This window comes from Spermophilus citellus, assembly GCF_964194105.1.
Source record: "Spermophilus citellus genome assembly, chromosome: 2".
Lineage (NCBI taxonomy): Eukaryota > Metazoa > Chordata > Mammalia > Rodentia > Sciuridae > Spermophilus > Spermophilus citellus.
In genome coordinates, this window is record NC_138183.1 from 248,216,423 (window position 1) to 248,239,627 (window position 23,205).

Here is a 23,205-nt window from a genome sequence, read left to right on the forward strand (position 1 = left end):
AAGAATAGCTAAGTAACTCTCCCTCTCTGTAGAGAGTGAGTTCGCCATGCTTAACATCACGCTATTAAAAAAAAATTCCTCTCTCCTCTTTCTCTCAATAAGCTAATCATGAAAATTTCTTGTGAGAGAGGACCAAGCACCCACCTGTACTCTTTCTCATTTTGGAATCCTTGTGAATAGTCCCTGTTCTAGGCAAATTCTTGCTCACTTCCCTCGTGGGTGAAGGAAATGGGATGGACTCATGTGAAATAAAGCTAAGAAAATAGTACAAGGAAGTAAACCTGAGAGATCAGAAATAAGTTTCAGAGAGTGGGCAGTGATGGGCTAAACTGACCAGAGGGTACAGCTTCTAACAAGAGAAAGGAGCCCCCCAACTCTCCCCCACTCCCACTTGCTTTATTTATAGTGATACAGATCAAAAGGGATCAATAGGAGCTTTTTTGCAAAAAAAAAAAAAAAAAAAAAAAAACCAGGAGAGGTGTGGGAGGAAGCAGTCTGTTCAGTTCTTAAGGGGTCATGCCCATCACCAGTGCTATGGTGAGCCTCTGACAGAGCTAGGTAGAAAGTCACATGAACTGGGCATTCTCAAACCAGCAGGGTTGCTGCTGCGAATTCCTAACAGACTTTTCTCATTTGAATTCACCATGCACAGTTTATGGATGACTCCCCACAGGTGGTATGATTGACAGGTGGTAGAAACTTCAGGAGGTTGTACCTAGTTGGAGTGATTTATGTCACTGGGAGTGTGACCTTGAAAGAGATATTCGGATCCTGGTGACTTCCTCTGTTTCTTGTCTTCAATGAGGTGAGCAGGTTTGTTCCACCGTGGACTCCTCAAAATAATACTTTCCCTTCCCATAGACCCAAGGCAACAGGGTCAAGCAACCATGGAAAGAGAATTCTGAAACTGTTTGCCAATATAAATCTATCCTTCATTTAATTCACTTACCTCCAGTATTTTGTTGCAAAGACAAAAAACTGACTCACATACTAGGAATAATTTTTAGATGTTTGTAACTATTGTTTCAAGTTGTTTCCAGAACGTGGGGTTCTTCATTGTAATTATCCAATAAAATACTCTTCCTATAAATTCAGAAGGAAAAATGTTTTTAAGCTAATTCCATCTCCCTATCCAAAACCTTTTAGGTATATGCAACCATGTAAATAGTTTCTCATGTATTTCAAAGTATTGTAGTTGCTTTGAACTCCTTGTGATTCATAAAGCATCTTGTATACAAAATTTAGCATCACAATTGTAAATAGGATTCATTATTACTATTGCATCTATTTATTTAAATATTTTTTGCTAGTATCTAGGAGTGATCTTGATATTTCTTCTTTTATCTGGCTCTTTGATCAGTTGTCAATTCCTGGAATTCCTTAGAGGTGTGTCACTTTGATGGAGGTATCATCCTGCTCTGTTTTTCTTGAGTCTTTCCTCCTAGAACAAATACAGCAAAAACCACAATGAAAGAAACACAAACACAAAGTGACATGGAGAAAGAATATATCTCCTGCATTCCTTAGAGCAAGCTGATCTTTTCCCCACCAAACTTGGTGAAAAACAAACAAACAAACCATGACACCTGTTTAAGGACCTGAGTAAATCTTGTAAAATAAAAGACAAATATTCCTGGCAGTATTTGGAAGGAAGCTTTGATAATTTCTACTGTCATCCTTGGCTATCATGTCATTCTCCAAAGGAGTCTTTGGATAAATCAAGGGAAGTACACAAAAGTTTAAAAATATTCCCTAATCCTTCATCATTTTAAAAATGTCTTTATTTACTATTGCATTCTTTTCTTTTTTGAACACTTTCATTCCTCGTGAAAACCAGAGGGTCTGAATCTCACAGGCAATACATGAAGACTCCTCCCCTTAGATATATTGTCCCCTGTGGAAGGGGCCCTATTTCTGTATGTGTTCTCCCCTGGGTTCTTCAGTGACCAGGGAAGAGCTCAAGCCTATAAAAAAATGACAATGCCAGACAGTTTACCAGCACTCATTGGGTCGCAGAATAGTAGGACCTGGAAGGTAAGACTTGGCATTTGTATGTGTGCATGTTTGTGAGATATGTTCAGTGGTATGTGCTACACTGGAGCAGAGAGGACCGAGCAGACCTAATTGTGTCATATTTACTACTAAACCTACTGGGGCAGTTTGGGAAGAACTGGCTTGCGTGATCTAGAGATCTTCAGGGGAACATCTGATATCACTGGTTAAAGGATATTGCCTTTACTAAACCAATGGCACTGACCACTTGGAAAGAGAGTAGGTCTAAGATTGCCAGAGCCATAATGGCCCCAGGGGAATTTGTCTTCTCATCTCAGACCTGTGACACTTAACTCCTCTAAGGGACCACGAGGAGGCTCACTCACCCATTTTCTATATCTTGGAGGGAGTCAGGCAGAGGCTGATTCCTGGTTTCTGGAAGGAGGAAGACAACAAGCCCAGCAAAGATGCAGGAGGCTCCATAGATGATCCAGGGCAAGGGTTCAGCATATGTCTCCAGGATCATCAACAGGGGAGCCAGGGCTGACCCCAGACTACCACAAACTCCAATGATTCCTAAAGCTGTTGCCCTTGGAGCACAAACAACAATAAAAAATTAACCTGGTAAGAATGCAGATGGATTTGTGTCACCTTTTTTCATTAATTATGAGAGACAACAAGGAGTGTGTTTGGGCATGTGAAGATTGATGACATGCTCTTGCTTTTGAAATTTTGTTTCATCTGCTAGCAATCTTTATCAAGTTCACAGACTACAAAGACATGTTTTATTATTAAAAATTCCATTAATCATTTATGTTATGTTATTTTATTACTCATTTACTTTATTACATACTTACTTTATCTTTACTGGTACATTACAGTTATACAAAATAATGGGATTTGTTGTGATACATTGGTATAGGCCCATAATCCGGTCAAGTTCATTGTACAGTTCCTCCACTCCAATGCCTATTCTCTGCTCTAGAGGTCTCCCTTTGATTTTTATAAAAATTCTTGTTCTTCACGTTTTTCTTTCTAGCTTCCATATATAAGAAAATATTAAACCCTTGAGTTTCTGATTCTGGCTTATTTCATTTAGCATGGTTCTCTGCAATTCCATCCATTTATGTGCAAATGACATAATTTTATTCTTTTTTATAATTTTCTTAATATTTATTTTTAGTTATAGTTGGACACAATATTTTATTTTACATGGTGCTGAGGATTGAACCCAGGGCCTTATGCATGCTAGGTGAACGCTCTACCTCCAAGCCACAACCCCAGCCCCAATTTTATTCTTCTTTATGGCTGCATAAAACTTCATTATGTATATGTACCATGTTTTTTTTATTCACTTATCTGTTGGTGGGCATCTGGGCTGTTTCTATAATTTATCTATTGTGAGTTGCCCAATAGCATCTCCAATATAGGTGACTCCAAAGAATACAGGAGATGTACATTAGTGGTATATTAGCACACCTAGAAATACCTAGAAAAAGCTAACTTTGGGTAAATTTTGGCTATAATTGTTATAATCACCATTGATTACTTTTGTTTTCTTCCCTTGATGAGTGTTAGAGTTGAGAAGGAACTGTTTTAACCTTCACAAGGAACCTATGAGATTTTGTACCTGATGACGGTGGGGAGCAGTTCATTTGTATGGGTAAGAGAACAGGTAACAGAGGCAAAAGAAATTCCTCCTCCCAAAGTTGTCAGAATCATATGCACGGTCTGCATTTCTGGAAAGAGGAAGAGCCAGGAAAGTTAGGAATTCTGAGATGAAGGAATCTTCATTCTCCAATTTACAAACAAAAAATGCTTCTGTTGGAGACATTCACAGTGCAAAATATACTGTGGAAAAACTGCACCGAGGAAGTTTATGAGGACTAGATGTGACTTATATGCAAAGTTCAATTTATGATGAATAAAAGTTCTGAATAATTGTATTCATGCTCTTTGCCTCTCCAGATTTGTCAAAGGAGAAGAGAGGATGCTGAATTTAGGAGGAAATCACTTTCTTTTTCTGTACAATGTCTCTATCCTTTGAATGGAAGGTAGGATTGTCATGTGTGATTTACTGAGGGATGTCAGACTCACTCAGGCACTCATGGGGTTTAAAACCATGGTCCATGCACAGTTCTGACATGGGGTAAAGACTGTAAAAGACAGTCATGAAAGGACAGGAATCCTATATTAATGGACAAGCTGGAGAGTAGCCAGATCTAGATCAATGTTTGAAGACTCAAGAATAAAAACTTCTATTATAGAAAACATGACAGACTTTGGAACATAAAGTTGGTTTTCTACTCAATTAAAAGAAAATCTCTTGGGGTTGGGGATGTGACTCAAGTAGTAACGCGCTCCCTGGCATGCGCGGGGTGCTGGGTTGAATCCTCAGCACCACATAAAAATAAAGATGTTGTGTCCACCGAAAACTGAAAAATAAATACTAAAAAATTCTCTCTCTCTCTCTCTCTCTCTCTCTCTCTCTCTCTCTCTCTCTCTCTCTCTCTCTTTAAAAAAAAATAGAATCTCATCAGAGCTTTAAACCTTGGCGGAGGCTTTGTGGCGGCCAGGAAACTGACATCATTGTTCAAACTCAAGAAGAGTGAAGCCTGTAGCCTGTTATGATGGTGCACTCCTGTAACCACAGCATTGTAGGAGGCTAAGGAAGGAGGATCAAAAGTTCAAAGCCAGCTTCAGCAACTTATCAGGGGCCTAAGCAATTTATCAAGACCGTGGCTAAAAATAAAACGGGCTGGGGATGTGGCTCAATTGTTCAATGCCACTGGGTTCAATCCCTGATACCAAAGAGAGACTGAGGAGTGGAACCCACCAATGTGGGATTTTGTAAAACAAGTTGCAACACAGGAGTTCAGCAAAGCACAGTGATGGATATGCTGTCACTGCTGTCACCTATTCTCTACTGGAACACAAAGGTTTATTTTCTGAAGTCAAAATAACTCCCCAAAACCAGAATGGCATTTGTGGTGACCTGAGATGAGGCACATGTGTAGACACATAGAGTTCAGGTACAGATTGTCACTGAAGGTGAAGTAATAAGACAGAGCCATCGAGAAAAAGTAACAATACAGTGTGGTCATATTAGCTTATAATGATAAGTCTAAACCCTACATGTTTGCAAGGGAGTGTGATTGGCCAAGAGAAGAAGCTCAGAACATGGTGGCTCCATTTTACAGATACTTCTTGACCATAATGAAGATAATCATGCATTTGAAACAAACTTTACTGACCTTTAGGTGTTTTCCAAGTGCTGGATGGCAGAATCTGTTCTAAATGCCCAACTTGTGTCAGTGAACACTTAGAACCCAGTTCTTCTGATTCCTATAGGTGCAAGCTGAAAAATCCCCAGGAAAGTGGGAAAGATATTTCCTTTTTTACCCTCTCTCCTTACCTTCAGGCACAAATGTGTTGACCAGAAAGGTGATTCCCATCGTGGTCATGAAAAAACATATGCTTATTCGACGGCCCTTGTGATTCAGGGCCCAAAGTGAAAGATAATTGACTGGGAGTGTGACTACACCAAGGAGAATTTGGGTCAGGAAAATATTGCTTGCCAGGTGCTGGAGGTGGATAATCAAGCCAAAAGTGGGTAGCCATACTAAAAATCTGTAACAAACACACAGGAAAGACACATGTCATGAGAGTTAACACTTATATACTTTAAATGATGGTATTATAAGATCGGTTACTTTTTGGTGTTAAAAATGCAAACTATCTTTTTCTTGTAATATGTGCATGCAAGTGATTATTTTATAATTGTAATAAAACAAATATATGATGAGGCCATTCGATGTTTAGTTTGGAGAGATGTCAGGAATGTAAATATAAGATGGGTCTTTAGGATTTTAGAGATTTTCCTGCTCTTGATCTGAGTGATAGATATATCTTTACATACGTAAATACTCATTGGGTTACATATATGTCTGTAATTCACTATTTCAAATTTTATCTCCATTAAAGCAAACAATGAAAGCAAACAATGAAGAAAATCCGAGTCAAAGTCTGTACATGATTGAAGTTTGCAGCATCTGTCTCTGGTGTGAGTCTGGCAGTGTGATATGATAAACAGAACTCACTGTACAATGGTTCTGTGTCAAGATTTTCATAACTCTGACCATAACCCTGGCCATAGCAATGCTCGTTATATCCTTCTCATCTTTTATATCCAAAGCTGTGTTCACCATATATTGCCCAATTGAAATAAGAAATATACTCATTCTCCACTCTTTTTATAAGCATAATGTGAAGCCTACCTCACCAAGGACAGGAGACAGATCCGTTTACACAGGTTGGGTGTGTGGAACAAGTCGCATAGAGAAGGTTTTGTCTGTGCTGCCTTGAATTCCTCCTTTATGGTGGATCTCACAGCCTTCAATAATAACAGAAACAACAAATTGTTCAGTTGTCAGAAAACAATGGGTAGTGTGGAAGCACTGGCCACCCACAGAAGGTAAGGTCAATAACCATCCTAAATAGTGGAAAGTATAGATATTAAAACAATGGCAGGCATGAAAGTGGTGTGATAGGTGAACTCAGGAGTTCAAGGAACCTCAGGGAAGTTGTGCAATGAGAACATATTAAGAACTAAACTCTAAAAGAGTATAGAACATTGAAAAGAGAATTTATGTTAAAGATTTATCTGAGGAAGGAAACCAAATGATGAGTTAGTGAGATTACAATTCAAAGCCCCTTTTATACCAGATGACTATAGAAGAGTTGGAAATGGAGTTTTGTTCTCCACTAATTACTAATGGTTGGAGAATACATTTCATATCTCAGGAAGAAGAATTATTTCCTGGTAATTTATTTTTTTATTTTATTTTTTTTAGTTTTTGAGTCATCCTATTTTATAGAATATGTTGCATGTTGTTTCTCCATGAAAGAGAAGGCTAGAATTAAACTTGAGTTTGGAATCAGAGGGGATTTTAGTTTAAATTGATTTAAACTCAGATTTGCTTTTATACTGAAGTGTTATTGGCCTTGCCACTTGCTAGTTGTATACCCTAGGCAAGGTGATGGCTATCACTATACCTCAATTTCCTTGTCATTGAAAAGAAGAAGAAATAAAAGAATTAGGATCAGGAGAAGTAAGAAAACCAATAAAATAATAATGCCTTCCTCACAAACACTTTCTATGTCATTTAGTAGGTTATAGTATACATATCAATCTACTTCTAGCAGAACTCTTAGACTTATTCATTTATTAGTTATTCAGAAAGATTAAGTCCATTGTCATGCCTCCTCTACAAATGCAATAATACTACAAATGCCATCAGAAAATTTTCATGTTGAAGGGAATGCTGAGAATTGGACCTACTCCCATGACTGAGGAAACCTGCACCATCAGAAATGGCCTTGGAGCTTCCAACTCTAGCTTCAACAGTGGAATACAGGATTTATGCTTGTTAGAGAGACATTTGTGGTAATACCTTCTGCATCCAACACATAAACCCATGACCACTGGCCATTGTTATTATGGTATTATAAGAATTGGCTGCAAGAAGACCTTAAATCTGTCTTAGATGAGGGCTGCAGTACCTGAGACTGGCCTTCAACCCCTTCCAATATCAGAGTAAAATATCAGGGCATGCTGGCTTAATTTGTTGCCAGGTACTCATTCTTGATGAGATAACAGAAATGAGTGGTGCATCCAGAGATATTTAGGTGGGCAATGCTAGCTGACATGGAAGTTCTATAAGTGTATTCTCCCTGGTAACCCTTACTTTGAGAGGAAGCAGCACATATTCAAATAAGGGTTTTCTGGTTGTTCACATTTTACAAATGCATCTTTCTCTATAAATTACATTCTATGCCAATCATCACATCATTAGCCTGAAACAGTCTCAGCTCTGCAGTCTTGCCCACAAAGGTGCATCAGGGTCAGTTCATACGGATTTACAAGAACTCTTTATTAAATATTTAAATGGTTATGAACCTGTTGACATCATGTGTTTAGGCTAAAATAGACTCTGGGGGAAGTAAGCAAACTACAAAAATTAATGATTGCCACAATTCTTGGTCTCTAGGATTTAAAAAGAAAAATGTTTAAATGTTGAAGTTAAACATTTACCAGGACACCACTGACCTTGCCCTTTTGAAGTCATTTGGGCTGCACTCGACTTCAAATAACCAAATCCCTGGATGTTTAAATCTGACTAGTTCTACCCAAACCTTAAAGGCACATTTCAAACACTGCATTTTTTAAGATGCATTCACAGCTCCCATCCCTACATCAAGGTTAGGTTTCCATCCTTGGGATTCACTTTGCATTCTTACTTGACTGTTCAGGGCCTTTATCAAGCCCACTGATCCTTGTGAGGGGTGGAAGCTATAAATGTTTTTGTCCCCTGTCAAAGGACATGTCACAGGGAATCATGGAACACACTCAGAAAGGATGTGCAAGGAAGGAAAAAAGATATGAGGAAGCAGAGCAAAAGGCACAGACACAAGGTGGAATGCATTTGGAAGCCAAGAAAGCTCACATGAAAGAACCAGTAGAGAAATAAAACGAAATAAATGAGCTTTGGAAAGATGTTTGTGACTGTGATCATAGACAGATGATGTTGATAACTATTTTTGACTTCTCAACTTACCTTATTAGTATATAATTAATAATTTAAAAACTGCCCATATTTAACAATGCATCTAAGTATTTTGGACATAACTGCATACCTGTGAAGTTGGCACCAAAATTTATCCATCAATATATATAATCACTTAAAAATTTCTTCCTGCACTCTGTATTCATTTTTTAATATTTATTTTTAGTTGTAGTTGGACATACTACCTTTATTTTATTCATTCATTTTTTTTTTTTAATATGGTGCTGAGGATCAAACCCAGGGTCCCGCATGTACAAGGTGAGCACTCTACCACTGAGCCACAATCCCAGCCCTCTATGTTCATTTTTACTATTTATTTTGATAAGAACAGTTAGCACAAATCCACCCTCTTAGAAAGTTTTTAAGTACATAATACAGTATTATTGTCATCATTCCATTCAGTGGCTTTCTAGGACTTACTCATCTTATGTATTTCCACAATGAACATGGGAATGCAGAAATCTTCTTGAGATTCAAATTTTTATTTATTTATTTATTTATGGGCATATATCAACATGTGGGACAGGTGGATCAAATAATTCTATTCAAGTTTTTGAGGAATTTTCACATTGTTATTTATAGTGGTGGCATCAATTTGTTGTGAAAAACTCAATTTGTGAAATGTGAAAAAAGAAGTCAAGAGTGTAAGTGCATTTAAAGAAGCTACAGAAAAGTACCTAGGAAAAAATTTATCCATGAAGATGCAAAATCTGTATAATAAAAATTATAAAAATATAATTTTTTCACAAAAATTAAAATATTTGTGAAAAAAATTGAAAAAGGCACAAATAAATAGACACATGTCTTTGTTCATGTACTGAAAGAATTAACATTGTTACAATGTTCATGTTCTTCAAAAGTAGCCACAGATTCAATGCAATCTCTATCAAAATACCAATGACATTTTTTTACAGAAACAGAAAAATATTTTTCCAAATATATTTCCAAAATAATTTGAAATCAATAAAGCTCTTGAATAGCCAAATTATCTTGAGCAAAAAAAAGGCACAAAAATAAAACCAAAAAATATGGAAATAAACATGGAAGTATCACACCACCTGACTTCAAAATATACTATCAAGGCATAGTAGTCAAAACAGCATGGTGCTGGCAAGATAACAGACTTAGAGCAGTGAAGCAGAACAGAGAGCCCAGAAATAAATATACATATTTCCACTGAACTGATTTCAAAAAAAGTGCTAAGTATAAAAAAATGAAGAAGAAAATTTCTCTTCAAAAAATGGGTCTTAGGGAGACTAGATACTCACATGCTGAAGATAGATGTCAGACCCGCATCTTCACCACATAGGGAAATCGATCCAAAATAGATTGCAGACTTAAATGGAAGGCCCCCAAACCATTACACTACCAGAGGAAAACATGCAATAAAACTCCATGACTTTGGTGTGGGCAAACATTTTTTAGATGAGACCACAAAAAGGAACCAAAGTCAAAATGGACAAATGGGATTAGGTCAAACTAAAAAACTTCTACACCAAAAAGGAAGCAAGGAACATAATGAAGAATCAACATACAGAGAGGAAGATATTTGTCAAGTATGCTTCTGACAAGGCATTTATCCCCAACAGGTACAAGAAATCCAAATGATTCAATAACCAAAAATGAATGAAAATACAAAAATATAATAAAACAAATCTGAAATTAAAATGAAAAGACAATCTTCAGAATCACTTGGAACACTTCAAACTACAGGCTGCAGCATCTGATCCCCCAACACAAACAAGGATTCTTATGAGCAGTCAGGAGTAGAACCACTGAATTAAAAAAAAAATGGAAAAAAGATCTCAACCAAACCTGTGAATGGGAAATAGGTACAAAATATATTTGATATCACTAATTATGCCATAAATGCACATCAATCCTACAATCAAGCAGAGCATGGCAGTATGTGCTTGTAAGCCCAGATACTTGGGAGGTTGAGGGAGGAGAATTGTAAATTTGAGCCCAGCTTGGGCAATTGAATGAGCCCTTCTCACAAATTACGAAAGTGCAAGAGATATTGGGGATGTATCTCAGTGACAGAGCAACACTTGGTTCAATCCCTAGTAACAGAAAAGAATAATTATAATAATATATTTTCCTCTCCCCACTTGGAAAAACAAGTGGTGATAAGAATAATAATTACAACAATATATTTACCTCCCTCCACTTAGAATGGCTATTATCAAAAAACCAAAGGATTACAAGTGTAGATGAGAATGTAAACAACAGGGAACACTTGCACACTGTTTATGGAAATGAAAATTATTACAATCATTATGGGAAATAGTATGGAGTTTCTTCAAAAAATTAAAAATATAATTGCTATATTCAGGGTATATGTCCAAAGGAAATGAAATCAGTAATCAAAGAGACATCTGCATTCATAAGTTTATATATCATCATTTACAATAGCCCTGATATGGAACCAACTCAAGTGTTCATTAATAGATGAATAAATAGGTTGGGCATGATGGTGCATGTCTGCAATCCCAGGAAATCATGAGGCTGTGGCAGAAGCATCACAAGTTTAAGGCTAGCCTCAACAACTTAGTAGAAGCCTGTCTCAAAAAATAAAAGGACTGGGGATGTAGTTCATTGGTAAAGCACCAATAGGTTCAATTTCCAAAATTAAAATAAATAAATAGATATCTAACAGATGACTGAAAAAATAAAATTTATTATATCACAACTGAAAATTACTCAACTTTGCCGAGGTACAAATGCTATATACATTTTATAGAAACTACACTTTGAACCTTGATCTTTTTCTTTCTGGGTACTCCATTATATTCTTTCAGCATGTTAGGCACCTGCAGTGAGCCACAGTTCCCACCATCCACATGATCTTTAGGATAATAACTAGTATTCTACCAGGTACTGTGTTTCTATACCAAAGTATTCAGTAGGTGACATGTATTAAATGCATTTTTGACTTGTGACATTTAAACTAATTATTGGTTGTTATGGTTTTGATATGAAGGATCCTCCCAAATTTCCTGTGGTATTGTGAGAAGTAAAATAATTAGATGATGAGACTCATAACCTAGTGAGTAGATTAATCCTTTTGAAGGATTAGAAATTTTGAATTTGTTACAAATGGTTACTGTAGGCAGGTTCAGTTTGGCTGGAGGAAGTGCATCACTGGGGACATACCCTAGGGATTATAATGCTTTGTTTCAGAGTCCTTCTCCTCTCTATTAATTTCATGACAGCCTTCCTCTGCAAAGCCCTCTGCAAAGAATGCTTCATCTCGCCACTGGACCAGACCTATAGAGTCATCTGACAACGGACTGAGACCTCTGAAACTGTGAGCCTAAAATAAACTTTTCCTGAGCAAAATTGTTCTTGTCAGGTATTTTGGTCACTGCCACTAATAGCTGACTATACTGTTGATTTATTAAGACTTTTAATTAATTAGTTTAATTAATTGGTTTAACTAGCTAGACTTAACCATTCTACCATGTATATATTCTTCAAAACATCACACTATAAATATAAAAACATACAGGGTAACTTGTCAAAATGAAAAGTAATCAAATATAAAGAATAAAATCCTGTGGAGGGAGATGTGTGAATTGATTTGGAGGAGCAAAAGGTAGAAAAAAAATGGGGCTCTTTGCCTCCTCTGAATAAAATATATGTGTTTCACCTTTTCAGTGACTGCATATTGCATCTTTGGACACCTATTAATAATATGTCAGGCTATGTCTTCCTTGTCTCATAAGCACCTCCCATCCTGCTCACCTCCATGGTTAAGGCATCTGCACAAGTCTTCGTTCCATTCACCCGTGCAGCTTTTTTAAGTTCCTGTAAGCCCTCCTCGGGTTTGTTGTTGGTAATCAGCCACCGAGCTGACTCTGACATCCACCTGATCAAAGATGATGGAAGTGTAGTCAACTCTCACATGGTATTTACCACATCACCTTCATTCTCCTTCAATCTAATACCTACCAGTTACTCAATTAAGCCAAGAAACACACTGTCATGTTGCCTGGTACCATAACTAGGCAAACGGGAAATGATGCCTGCATGCAGTACACCTGCACAGCTGGGATGGCAGACATGGAGTCCTTCCTATTCACAGCCTTGTTGGTTGGACACACCTTGACTATGGCACCCATAGCACTGGAGCACGAGGGACACTTGGCTGTTCAGACCTTCTCCAAGTTACTTGTAAGGGCAAAAGAAATGCTGATTTATAAAGTGTTCTTTTCCTAAAATAAGCACCCTAAAATATTTTTGCTTACTGAAGGTCCCATGCAGACTGGAAGCACTCCTGCTCCTGCCACTCTGATGGAATCTGATACACAAACAGCTCAGTCTGCCTGGACACTCTCATCTATGTAATGGGAACAGCAACATCACCAGTTTACAGATTTGTTATGAGAATGAATGACACCATGGATGAGTGCACCACAGGGTATACCCTCTTGTCTGCCAGAAATCATCTCACTCTCTCAATCTGTAATCATCTGTCTGAGAGTCATTCCTCACCAAATGGGCCTCCTCCACTGAGCCAGCCTCTTGGGAGGAAGAACATCAAAGCCTGACTTAAGGCTTTCTAAAGACAGGAAAGGAAGATGATCTGTGGAAAAAATTATGTAAGTTGTCCAGGCATCCTATATTTTCCAACTGGAGAAACAGTGCTCCTCCTTCATTAAGTAGCTATAGATGGAAATATGTTCTTTCTCTCATCCATTATCACCTCCAAAGTTGAAAATCACCCAAATATTCTCTGTTGGGCATTTTTCATTGAAAGCTACACACAAAACTACATGGCATAGTTGTGGCTATCTAATCTTCAAGTGCTTCCTGATGTGATGGAAATGTTTTATTGTTTTGTCGTTTCATGTTTATTGAATACATTTAGTTTTCATCAAGCAGCTTCATAGTCACTATATAATTTCAGTTTTTTTAAAAAAAGTACAGAGATAGAGCATAATAGTGGTCATTACCAAAAATAGTACTAAAATAATATTAATTTTATCAAGTCCCTAAAATAGGAAGTGGCAGAGTCAAACTAAAACTTAATTTTTATTAATCTATTATAACTATATATGATACTGGGATTCATTGTGACATATTCATAGATGCACACAGCATAATTTATCTATCTTATTCCCCAGTATCTGCCCTTCTCCATTCCCTACTCCCTCACCATGATCCCTTTCCTCTCCTCCACTGGTCTCTCTTCTGCTATATTTTAATTAGTGGTTTTAATTGTATATAAAAATTGATTCATTGTGGTACCTTTTTTCATGGCAATACCATAATTTAGTTGATTTTATTTCCAAGTACATACCTCCCCTTTCATTACACTTACATCTCCTGTCACTACTCGATGGGGCTCACATTTTTGTGATAGCCCTTTTTTATTTCTTTTTTCTCTCTCATTTTCTGCATATCAGAGAGAACATTTGACCACTGATCTTCTAAAGTATAATATATTTCACTTAGTTGATGTGCTTCAGATCCATCCATTTCCCAGAAAATGACTTAATTTCATTTTTTTGTTGTTCAAGTAAAACTCCACTTTGTATATGTATCACATTTTCTTTATCCTCTTATCTGTTGATGGACATCAAGGATGGTTCCATAACTTGGGTATTGTGAATTGTGTTGCCATAAAGATGGGTATGCATGTATCACTATAGAATTCTGATTTTAGTTCTTGTGGATAGATAGAGAGGAGTGGAATATCTGAGTCACATGGTGATTCTTTTTCTAGTCTTCTGAGTGATCTCCATACTGCTTCCCACAGTGGTTGTAGGAATTTACAGTTATACCAACATTGTATAAGTGTATTTTCCCCTCATTCTCATCAGCATTTATCGCTATTTGTATACTGATGAATGCCATTCTCACTGGGGTGAGATGAAATCCCAGTGTAGTGTTGCTATGCATTTCCATGGTTGCTAAGGATATTAAACTTTTTATGTATTTGTATTTCTTCTTTTGAGAAATATGTCTCATTTGTTTTGCACATTTATTGATCATGTGTTTTTCTGATTTTAAGGTTTTGTGGGTTCTTTATGTATTATGAATATTAGTTCCCTGTACAAAGAGCAGTTGGTAAATATCTTCTCCCATTCAGCAGGATATCTCTTCATGTTCTTGTTTCCTTGCTCTGCAATTTGTTTTTAAAATTTTATACCATCCCACTTATTAGGGTTATTTGTTTTATTTCTTATGCTGTAGGATCCATACCTGCACCAATATGTTGGAATGTTGAACTAATGTTTTCTTCTAGTTTCTGTTCTAACTTCTATGTCCTTGAGCTACTTTGACTTGACTATTATATAGGATGATGGGTAGGGATATAATTCCATTCTTCTACATATGAATATCCAGATTTCCCAGCACCATTTCTTCAAAAGACTATTTTCTCCACTATATATTTTCAGCACCCTTGACAAGGATCATGACTGTATTTATGTGGATTTTTCTCTCCGTCTTCTGTTCTGCTTAATTGGTCCTCATGTCTATTTCTATGCAAGTTCCATGCTGGTCTTGTTACTATAGCTCTGTAATATAATTTAAAGGACATTGTGATGCCTCCAGCATTATGCTTATTGATGAATTTTTTTGGCCATTCTATATCTTTAATTCTTCCAAATGAATTTTAGGACTGTTTCCCAGTTCTGTAATGAGTTTCATTAGCATTTTGATAATATATATATTTAAGATCTGTATTCTAAGAGTCCCAGATTCTTGGTATGTTGTATCATTATTTGTGGGAGACCATATTTGCACATGACTGAGTTTCCTACCCAGCTGGGTGTGAAGCACTCTGTTGAGGGCCACAGCTGAGTCTGGATGACGCCTGGAATATTGCCAGAAGTAATGGTTGAGAGGGAGCCATTAAGATGATGCTGGATTGATTCAATTGTATATAGACCCCTGCTGTCCTCCTGGGGGCCCCCCTACTTTGGAGTTCTTGTGGGGATTCCTGGGGAGTTCGCATTGGTTGGTGAAGTTCTGGTGGAGGGAGTTCCGGTTGGTGTGGTGTGCCTCAGAGGGATCTCGTGGGTGGAGTTCAGGAGAGTTCCCGGGGAGTGTGTGTGGAGTGCTGTTGGAGTTCAGGCAATAAAGTTTCCTGTTTTAACATACAAGTGCTTTGTGGCAGTTTGGTGATTTGTGCCCAGCCAGACTGCGGCAGCGCTCAGTCACTTTTAATGTGGCAAAGCTTTCCCCACCCTTCTTGGGTTCCAGAGTTTGTCTATGTGGAGGCATGTCTCACCACTGCCCCAAAGATCTAATCATCGCAACTGACCTTGCAACACTGCCCCCCTTGACATTCATTGGATGGGATTTTCCCCCATAATTCTTTTATTCTTTGTTTCCCAATTATTAAAGCCCTCTCCCTAGCGTGCTCACTCTCTTACATGTGTTCTCCCTCCCTCCCTCTCTCTCTCCCCTCTTCAGTAAAACCTCACAAAATGGTGTCTGTGTCTTTAATTTAAACTCCCTGAGGATTTTCCCATGTGACCGAACTGTTCTCACCATCTGCGCTGGCCATGGACTAAAATTATTCTTGTTTGTTTCCAAGAATTTTTAATATTTCTTGTGACTTTTTCTCATACCCAGTTCTTGTTCCACCGTGTGTTGTTCAGAGGCTCCTAAATGGTGAATAGAGGAAGAAAGCACTTCCCACTTATCTGATGTTTGGAATTGAAGAAACAGTAATACGTCTTAATTACAAGGTGAGTGTAATTATAAATCAATATTTGTCTGTCAGAGAGTCAGAGAAGCCCAGAAATTCAGGTGTTGAGAACAAAGGATATAAGAAAACACACCAGAGCCTGGCAGCAGCAGAGATACTGCATCACCACAAAAGGAAAGAGAAACACAGTGAACAAATTCAACACATAAACACCTTTAAAAGATAGTCTGGACTTGGCAGATACAAATGCCCTGGGGTGAACTGGTGTTCAAAATATGCTTCATGTAAATAAAGAACAGAAATAGAGATCTAACTGTAGGAGTTTAAGCTGAATCATTTTCCTGTAGGAACTTGAGAGTTCTTTACAAAAACTTCCACTTTTTTTTGTCTCAGCCAGTACTTATTGTGTTATCTCAAGTTCACCTGAAAAATCATGATCCCAACACAATCATAGTGAATGGCAGATCCAGGGGATTCAGGACAGAAACAGAGGAGAGTAAAACCTGCTCTGCCTTTGCACTCTGTGGTGTGAATGATCAGTTGAAAAGGACAGGAAAATTGAACAGATGGGCAGAATTCATTTAGGGATGGACAATTATTTGGTGGCCAGTGGGGGGAGGGCTACACAAAACTTTCCATTCACCATCTACCCATAGTGGTCTGCTACCATGACCTATGGGTAGAACTCTTCAGTGATATTAGAAATCCACATGCCTAGCTGAGAACTTCATCTATTTAATCCTAGAGACATGAGAATTTAGCATGCAGGATAAGACCCCACACAAAGGTTCAAAGCCAAATACAGTCTTAAAATAATTTGGCTTCCTTATTAACTTATTTATCAACCAATTAAATAAAATCACCCCCATTTATCACTCAGACTAGTATATTTCTGGAGAATATTTGTAATAATTTTTTAAAAGATTTATTGGTATGAAATTGTTCTGATGTGGTTGTAACTACTTGAAATTAATCTCTCTCCTCTTAGTGTACTGTTAGATACTGGACATAATAGAAAGTTTAAATTGAGTGAAATGTGGACACCAAGGCATTCACCCAACCCACAGAATAACAAGAAAATGTTCTTTATATAAAAGTAAAAGAGATAAATAGCCCTTAAGGAATTCTAACATATGAAAAAGCAAGGGAACTAGTCACTCCAAATGCCTCAGAATGCAACTAATCCCATTGATATCAGAATGGAGGAAATGCCAGAAAAAGAATTTAGAAAGTTTATGTATGATTTGGATGTGAGGTGTTCCCCAAAATCTTATGTGTGAGAAAATGAAAGAAGGTTCTGAGGAGAAATGATAGGGTTGTGAAAGTCTTAACTAACCAGTGAATCAATCCCTTGATAGGTATTGACTGAGTGGTAACTGCAGTGGTAGGTTGTGGCTGGTGGAGGTGGGAATTGAGGAAATGGTTTTGGGGTACATATTTGTATCTGGCAAGTGGAGATCTATCTATCTTCCCTCCCCCCCCCCCCCCCCCCCGGGGATTGAACTCAGAGGCACTTAACCAGTGATCCATTTTTTTGTATTTTTTACAGACAGGGTCTCACTGAGTTGCTTAGTGCCTCCATAAGTTACTAAGGCTGGCTTTGAAGTAGGGGCCTCCTGAGCCACTGGGATTATACATGTACCACAGTGCCTGGCTCTGCCATTTTTCCTTGAAGTTTGAAAATTCTATCCTTATTCTCTATATTAAGCATTTTGATTATGATGTGTCTTAGAGACATTTTGTTTTGTTATTGTATATGTTTGGTTCTATATGACTTCTACATGTGTATGTTCATCTAATACCTAAGGTGTGAATTTTTTTTCTATTATTCAGCTGAAAAGTTCTTAGTACCATTAGCTTGTATCTCCATGCCCTTTTCAATTCCAATGATGTTTTTCTCTTTTGTTTTTTAAGATATACATGACATTAGAGTATATTTTGACATATTATACATACATGGAATATAAATTATTCTAATTAAGAACCCATTCTTTTTGTGTTATATGATATGGAGTTTCACTGATCAGGTATTCATATATGAACATGGGAAAATTATGTCCAATTCATTCTACTGTCCTTCCTATTCCTATCTCCTCCCCTTCCCTTTATTTCCCTTTGTCAAGTCCACTGAACTTCTATTTTTCTTCCTTTGTTGTGTGTTTCTATCTGCATATCAGAGAGAACATTTGACTTATTTTACTTAGCATGATAATCTCCAGATCCAATCGTTTACCATCAAATTCACAAAGTCAAGTTTGGCCTCTTAATATTTTCCCATAATTCTTGTATATCTAATAATGATTTTATTTCTATTTTTGTGCTTATAAGAATTCAAGTTTATATAACCTGTCTTCAAGGTCTGAAGCTCTGTTTTCTACAAAATCTAATCTCTTGTTGATTCTTCCAAATTAATTTTTATTCTATTTATTGTTTTTTTTTTTTTAATTTCCAGGAGTTCTGGTTGAGTTTCTTTCTTAATCAATCTTTTATTGAAATGATTTTCCACCTAATATATTTTCTCTCAATCTGTTCCTTATATCTTCTTTTAATTAATTAATTATTTTTATAATCAACATTTATTGTCTCGTTCTGGAAATTCATCCCTTTAAATATGTGTGGGTTTTTTTATTTGGGAAATGTAAATTTGGATGGAGACTTGTTGGCATCATTCCTCACATGTTCAGAAGTCCTAGACTTGTGCATCTGATAAGATAAACTCCTCTTCCTCTTTGATATGGAGGATATTTTGGTGAGTAGTTATCTTTTTGTACTATCTCTTAATCTGAAGATATATCTTAGCTTTAGCAAATAAGCTCAGAAAAAATTCCATTATTAATTTTAACTTTAATGCCACTTTGAAAGCAGAAAGTAAGAGTGAAAGTTCTAAAGTAAGCCATATGTTCACATATACTACAAATGTAATTTCTAAAGATCTCTATTACTCTGATCCCTCCCAGAAGAATGTCTATGAACAGCAATAGAGAGAGAATTGAATGAAACAGCTACACATTCATAATTTTATATTCCATTAAAATTTAAGATGTTACACAAAATAAAGAAAAATGGGAAGTCAATCAAGGAAGGTGGTGGGTAAGGGAGGAGATACAGAGGTTCAAATGGTTACAGTAAAGTTAGAGCACAAAAGAAAACTGCAGTGGAATAGTTATATAGGAGATATTGTAGGTATTAATTATTATCAGTCAGTTGTTACATAAATTATCATAGAGAAGTTAAGATTATTTGTTGATAAAGTTTTTAAAAAATAGTTCTTTTTATATATACATGAAAATAGAATGTATTTTGACATATTATACATATATGTAGTATAACTTATCCTACTTAGGATCCAATTCTTCTGGTTGTACATGATGGGGAGTTTCGCTGGTGGTATATTCATATATGGACATAGGAAAGTTATATCAAATTAGAAATTTTTGAAACAGACTTTTGTATCTGTTTCAAATGTTAGAACCTACAAACTGAGAGAATTATTCAAATGCAAATCTCATGCTTTTTACTGATTTTGACTCTAATTCAAGCCAACCAAACTTGTTAAATCACACATGAAGGCCAATGGAAAAGAATAGAAGACACAGAAACAAATCCATGCAGATACATCTGAATCTTGCCAAAGTTGTCAAAAACCATACATTGGAGAAAAGACAACATTTTAAACACATTTTTCTGGGAAAATTAGATATCCATATGTAAAAGAATAAAATTAGATTTTTATCTCTCACCCTGCACAAAAGTCTTGAGTTACCATTTTGAGTTAATGGATCAAAGACTTAGAAATTTTGAGTTAGTGGATCAAAGACCTAGGAATTAGACCAGACATGTTGCAACTGAGAGAATAAAATGCAAGGATTACATTGCAACATTTAGGAGGAGGCAGTGACTTCATTAATAAAACTCCAAGAACTCAAGAGATAAAACCAAAAAACCATAATTGGATGGTGTCAAATTAAAAAGCTTCTGCACAGCAAAAGAAAAAATAGTGTGAAGATTGAATTCACATAATGTAAAAAAAAAACTTTGCTTCTTATGCTTCTTTTTCCATTTTATTGTTACATTGTACATCATAGTGGAATTTGTTTTTACATATTTATATATGTTTTTGTCAAATGGCAGAAAATAAGAGGTTGATTTCCTGGCTGCTCCAAGAAATGAAACCAGGAAAGCAGACAAGAAGCTTCTCAGCAAGGTAGGACAACAACAACAACAGCACAAAGGGTGGGAGGAGTGGGGATTTACTGGAATTTAAAGCTGGACATTCAATCCAGATCAGCAACCCAGGAGGTTGGCTATAATAAAATAAAATAAAATAAAATACCCAGCATTCCAGCCACTGCCATAGCTTGGCGAGAAGCAGCAGCCAGAACAGCCCCACCATGTGCAAAGTGAAAGGAAAAAGGTATGAAATAGCCTACAATTTAGAGGGGTGAAGCATGTCTGGGTGTGAAGCATTTAGAGATCAAGAACATTGACCCACTAAATTAAAAGGTGTGATGCACAATATTCTTGTGCAGGAAAGAAGCCCCCATATTTCCTGGCAGCATGTAGAGGAAAGAAGAAGGAAAAATTTGCTGTCTCAGTACAGGAGCTGCCAGCTGCAGGAGCCAGTTCTTAGATAAAATGAGTTTGGCCCTAAATACAGGCCCATTAAACACAAACTACACAACCCAGAGTGTGCTTAAGTGACTGGGAGAAAATCACACATGGAGAGAGATTTACACAGAGGACAACTGGTTGTGGAAACCAACTTGGTTCTACCCCTCCCCCTGCAATCTGGTTGCTTGCAGAGCTGGCTGAGAGACACATGTCTGGCCAGAAATTCAGAAGGGCAGGGGCAAGAGTGATTGAGTTTGGAGACTTAACCCAAGAAAGGAAAATGTGTTGTCTGAAGGTGACATACTGCACTAAGAATTTGCTCCTCCTCCACAGAAGTGGAATCCAGGGGATTTCCCTGGGGTATATTCTTCCAGTGTACACTAGCAATGGCTGGGCCCTGGAGGTGTAGTGTTTTTAAATCTCCAGACCAATTGGCATTCAGTGAAGAGCCTTGAGTCTTCTTAAGTTTAAACCTTCCCTCCAGGCATTCCACCTATGGGATTACCTCTCTCACTCCAGCAATCCCAAAGGTGGACCATCATGCTCCAGATGACCACCTAAAACTGCTGAGAAAAGAAACTGAGAATACTTTGAAGTTTAATGTAAAGAATTCATTAACTTTTCATTGAAATTTTTTTCTTTTTGTTTTCTTTAATTCTTTTCCCAGTTTAATTGTGATTCATAGATATTTATATATACTCATATTTGTTTTTCCCCCTCTTTTCTAGCATTTTTGAAGCTGGTTATTTTTTACGGTTCAGTTGTTTTGAGGAATAGGATGTTTTATTAGTATATTTAGTTTTGCTTTGTATTCTTTTATTTGTATTTGTCATTTTAAAAAATTTTCACTCTATATGCATTTTTTCTCTTACCAAGGAAACCCCTTGATTCTCTTTCTCTATTTTCTTCCACTATCAGCCAATCAGCATTGTTTTCACTCTTTACTTTTTTTACTTCTATCTTCTCTCCTCCTCCTTAATAACCAAAACATCCTATATCACTCTGTTCTCTCCCTGTCCACCATTTGAAATTGTAAATCCTTTTGGAAACTTGCTGTTTTTATTGTAGACGAAACTGATCATATGATTTCTGTTTATTGGTAATTGTGATTATTTGTCTTCCACTAAGCAGTGATATACTGTAAATGTTCAGGGACACCATAAGTCCGCAGAGTTGAAACTCCACTAACTCAAATCCATACTGTTATATGGGTAGATGCACAAACAAAATGAAAAGACAAGGTAGCAAATCACACCACACAAACCAAGATACTCCAATAACAGAAACCATTCCACACCACAGTGAAAGAAATTCCAGAGAAGGAGTTTAGAATGTACATAGCTAAACTGATCTGCAAACTAAAGGATGATATAAGGAGAGAAATCAAAGAGAAAATGCAAAAAAAGTGAAATATCACTTCAATAAGGAGATAGAAATTCTAAAATAAAAAGTAGAAACATGTGAAATGAAGGAATCCACAAACCAAATTAAATATTCATTGTAAAACATTACAATCAGACTAGATCACTTGGAAGATGGAGTTTCAGGCAACAAAGGCAAAACATAATATTGAAAACAAAGTTGACCATGAAGAAAAAATGTTAAAAGACCACAAACAGAACTTACAAGAAATATGGGATAATCTGAATAGACCAAATTTAACGCTTATTAAGGTAAATGAAGGCTTGAAGATACAAACCAAAGGAATGCACAGACTTTTCACTGAAATAACATCAGAAATTTTCCAAAACCTAAAAAATTAAAAGGAAAATCAAATACAGGAGGCTTACAGGACCCCAATATACAAAATTAAAACAGCCCCACACAAAGACACATGATTATGAAGATACCTACCATATGAAATAAAGACCGAATTTTAAAGGCTGTCAGAGAAAAATTAAAGGTAACACTTAGAAGAAAACCAATCCAGATCTCAGCTGATCTCTCAACCCAGACCCTTAAAGCTAGTAGGTCCTGGATTAATACATAACAAGCTCTGGAAAAAAAATGGATGCTAGCCAAGAATACTATGCCCCAAAACATTAAGCAATTAAGCTTCAGAATTGATATGGAATTTAAAAACCTTCCATTATAAACAAAAGTTAAAGGAATTCACAACTAGAAAGCCTGCACTACAAAACATATTAAATAAGAGAGGTCATGAAGAAGAAATCAAAAATAAAAAATGAAAACCAGCAAATAGAGGAAGTACACTAAAAGAACAGTGAGTCAATGGAGAAACTAATTCAAAGTCAAAAGCAGAAATAAATCAACATGAAAGATAGTAAAAATCACATCTCAATAATAGCA

General features: G+C 36.7%; 1 protein-coding gene across 1 annotated transcript in view; it reads right to left on the reverse strand.

Moving 5' to 3' along the window:
- Positions 1-1,380: 1,380 nt before the first annotated feature.
- The window catches only part of LOC308641910 (organic anion transporter 7-like), a gene marked incomplete at both ends in the record, with an annotated part of 40,464 nt that continues 18,639 nt past the window's right edge, over positions 1,381-23,205 (reverse strand). The window contains 6 exons of the mRNA XM_081280485.1: positions 1,381-1,441; positions 2,379-2,582; positions 3,623-3,731; positions 5,408-5,622; positions 6,270-6,385; positions 12,366-12,489. Of these exons, the coding sequence (XP_081136611.1) occupies positions 1,381-1,441; positions 2,379-2,582; positions 3,623-3,731; positions 5,408-5,622; positions 6,270-6,385; positions 12,366-12,489 (829 nt within the window). The remainder of the gene's footprint in view (positions 1,442-2,378; positions 2,583-3,622; positions 3,732-5,407; positions 5,623-6,269; positions 6,386-12,365; positions 12,490-23,205) is intronic.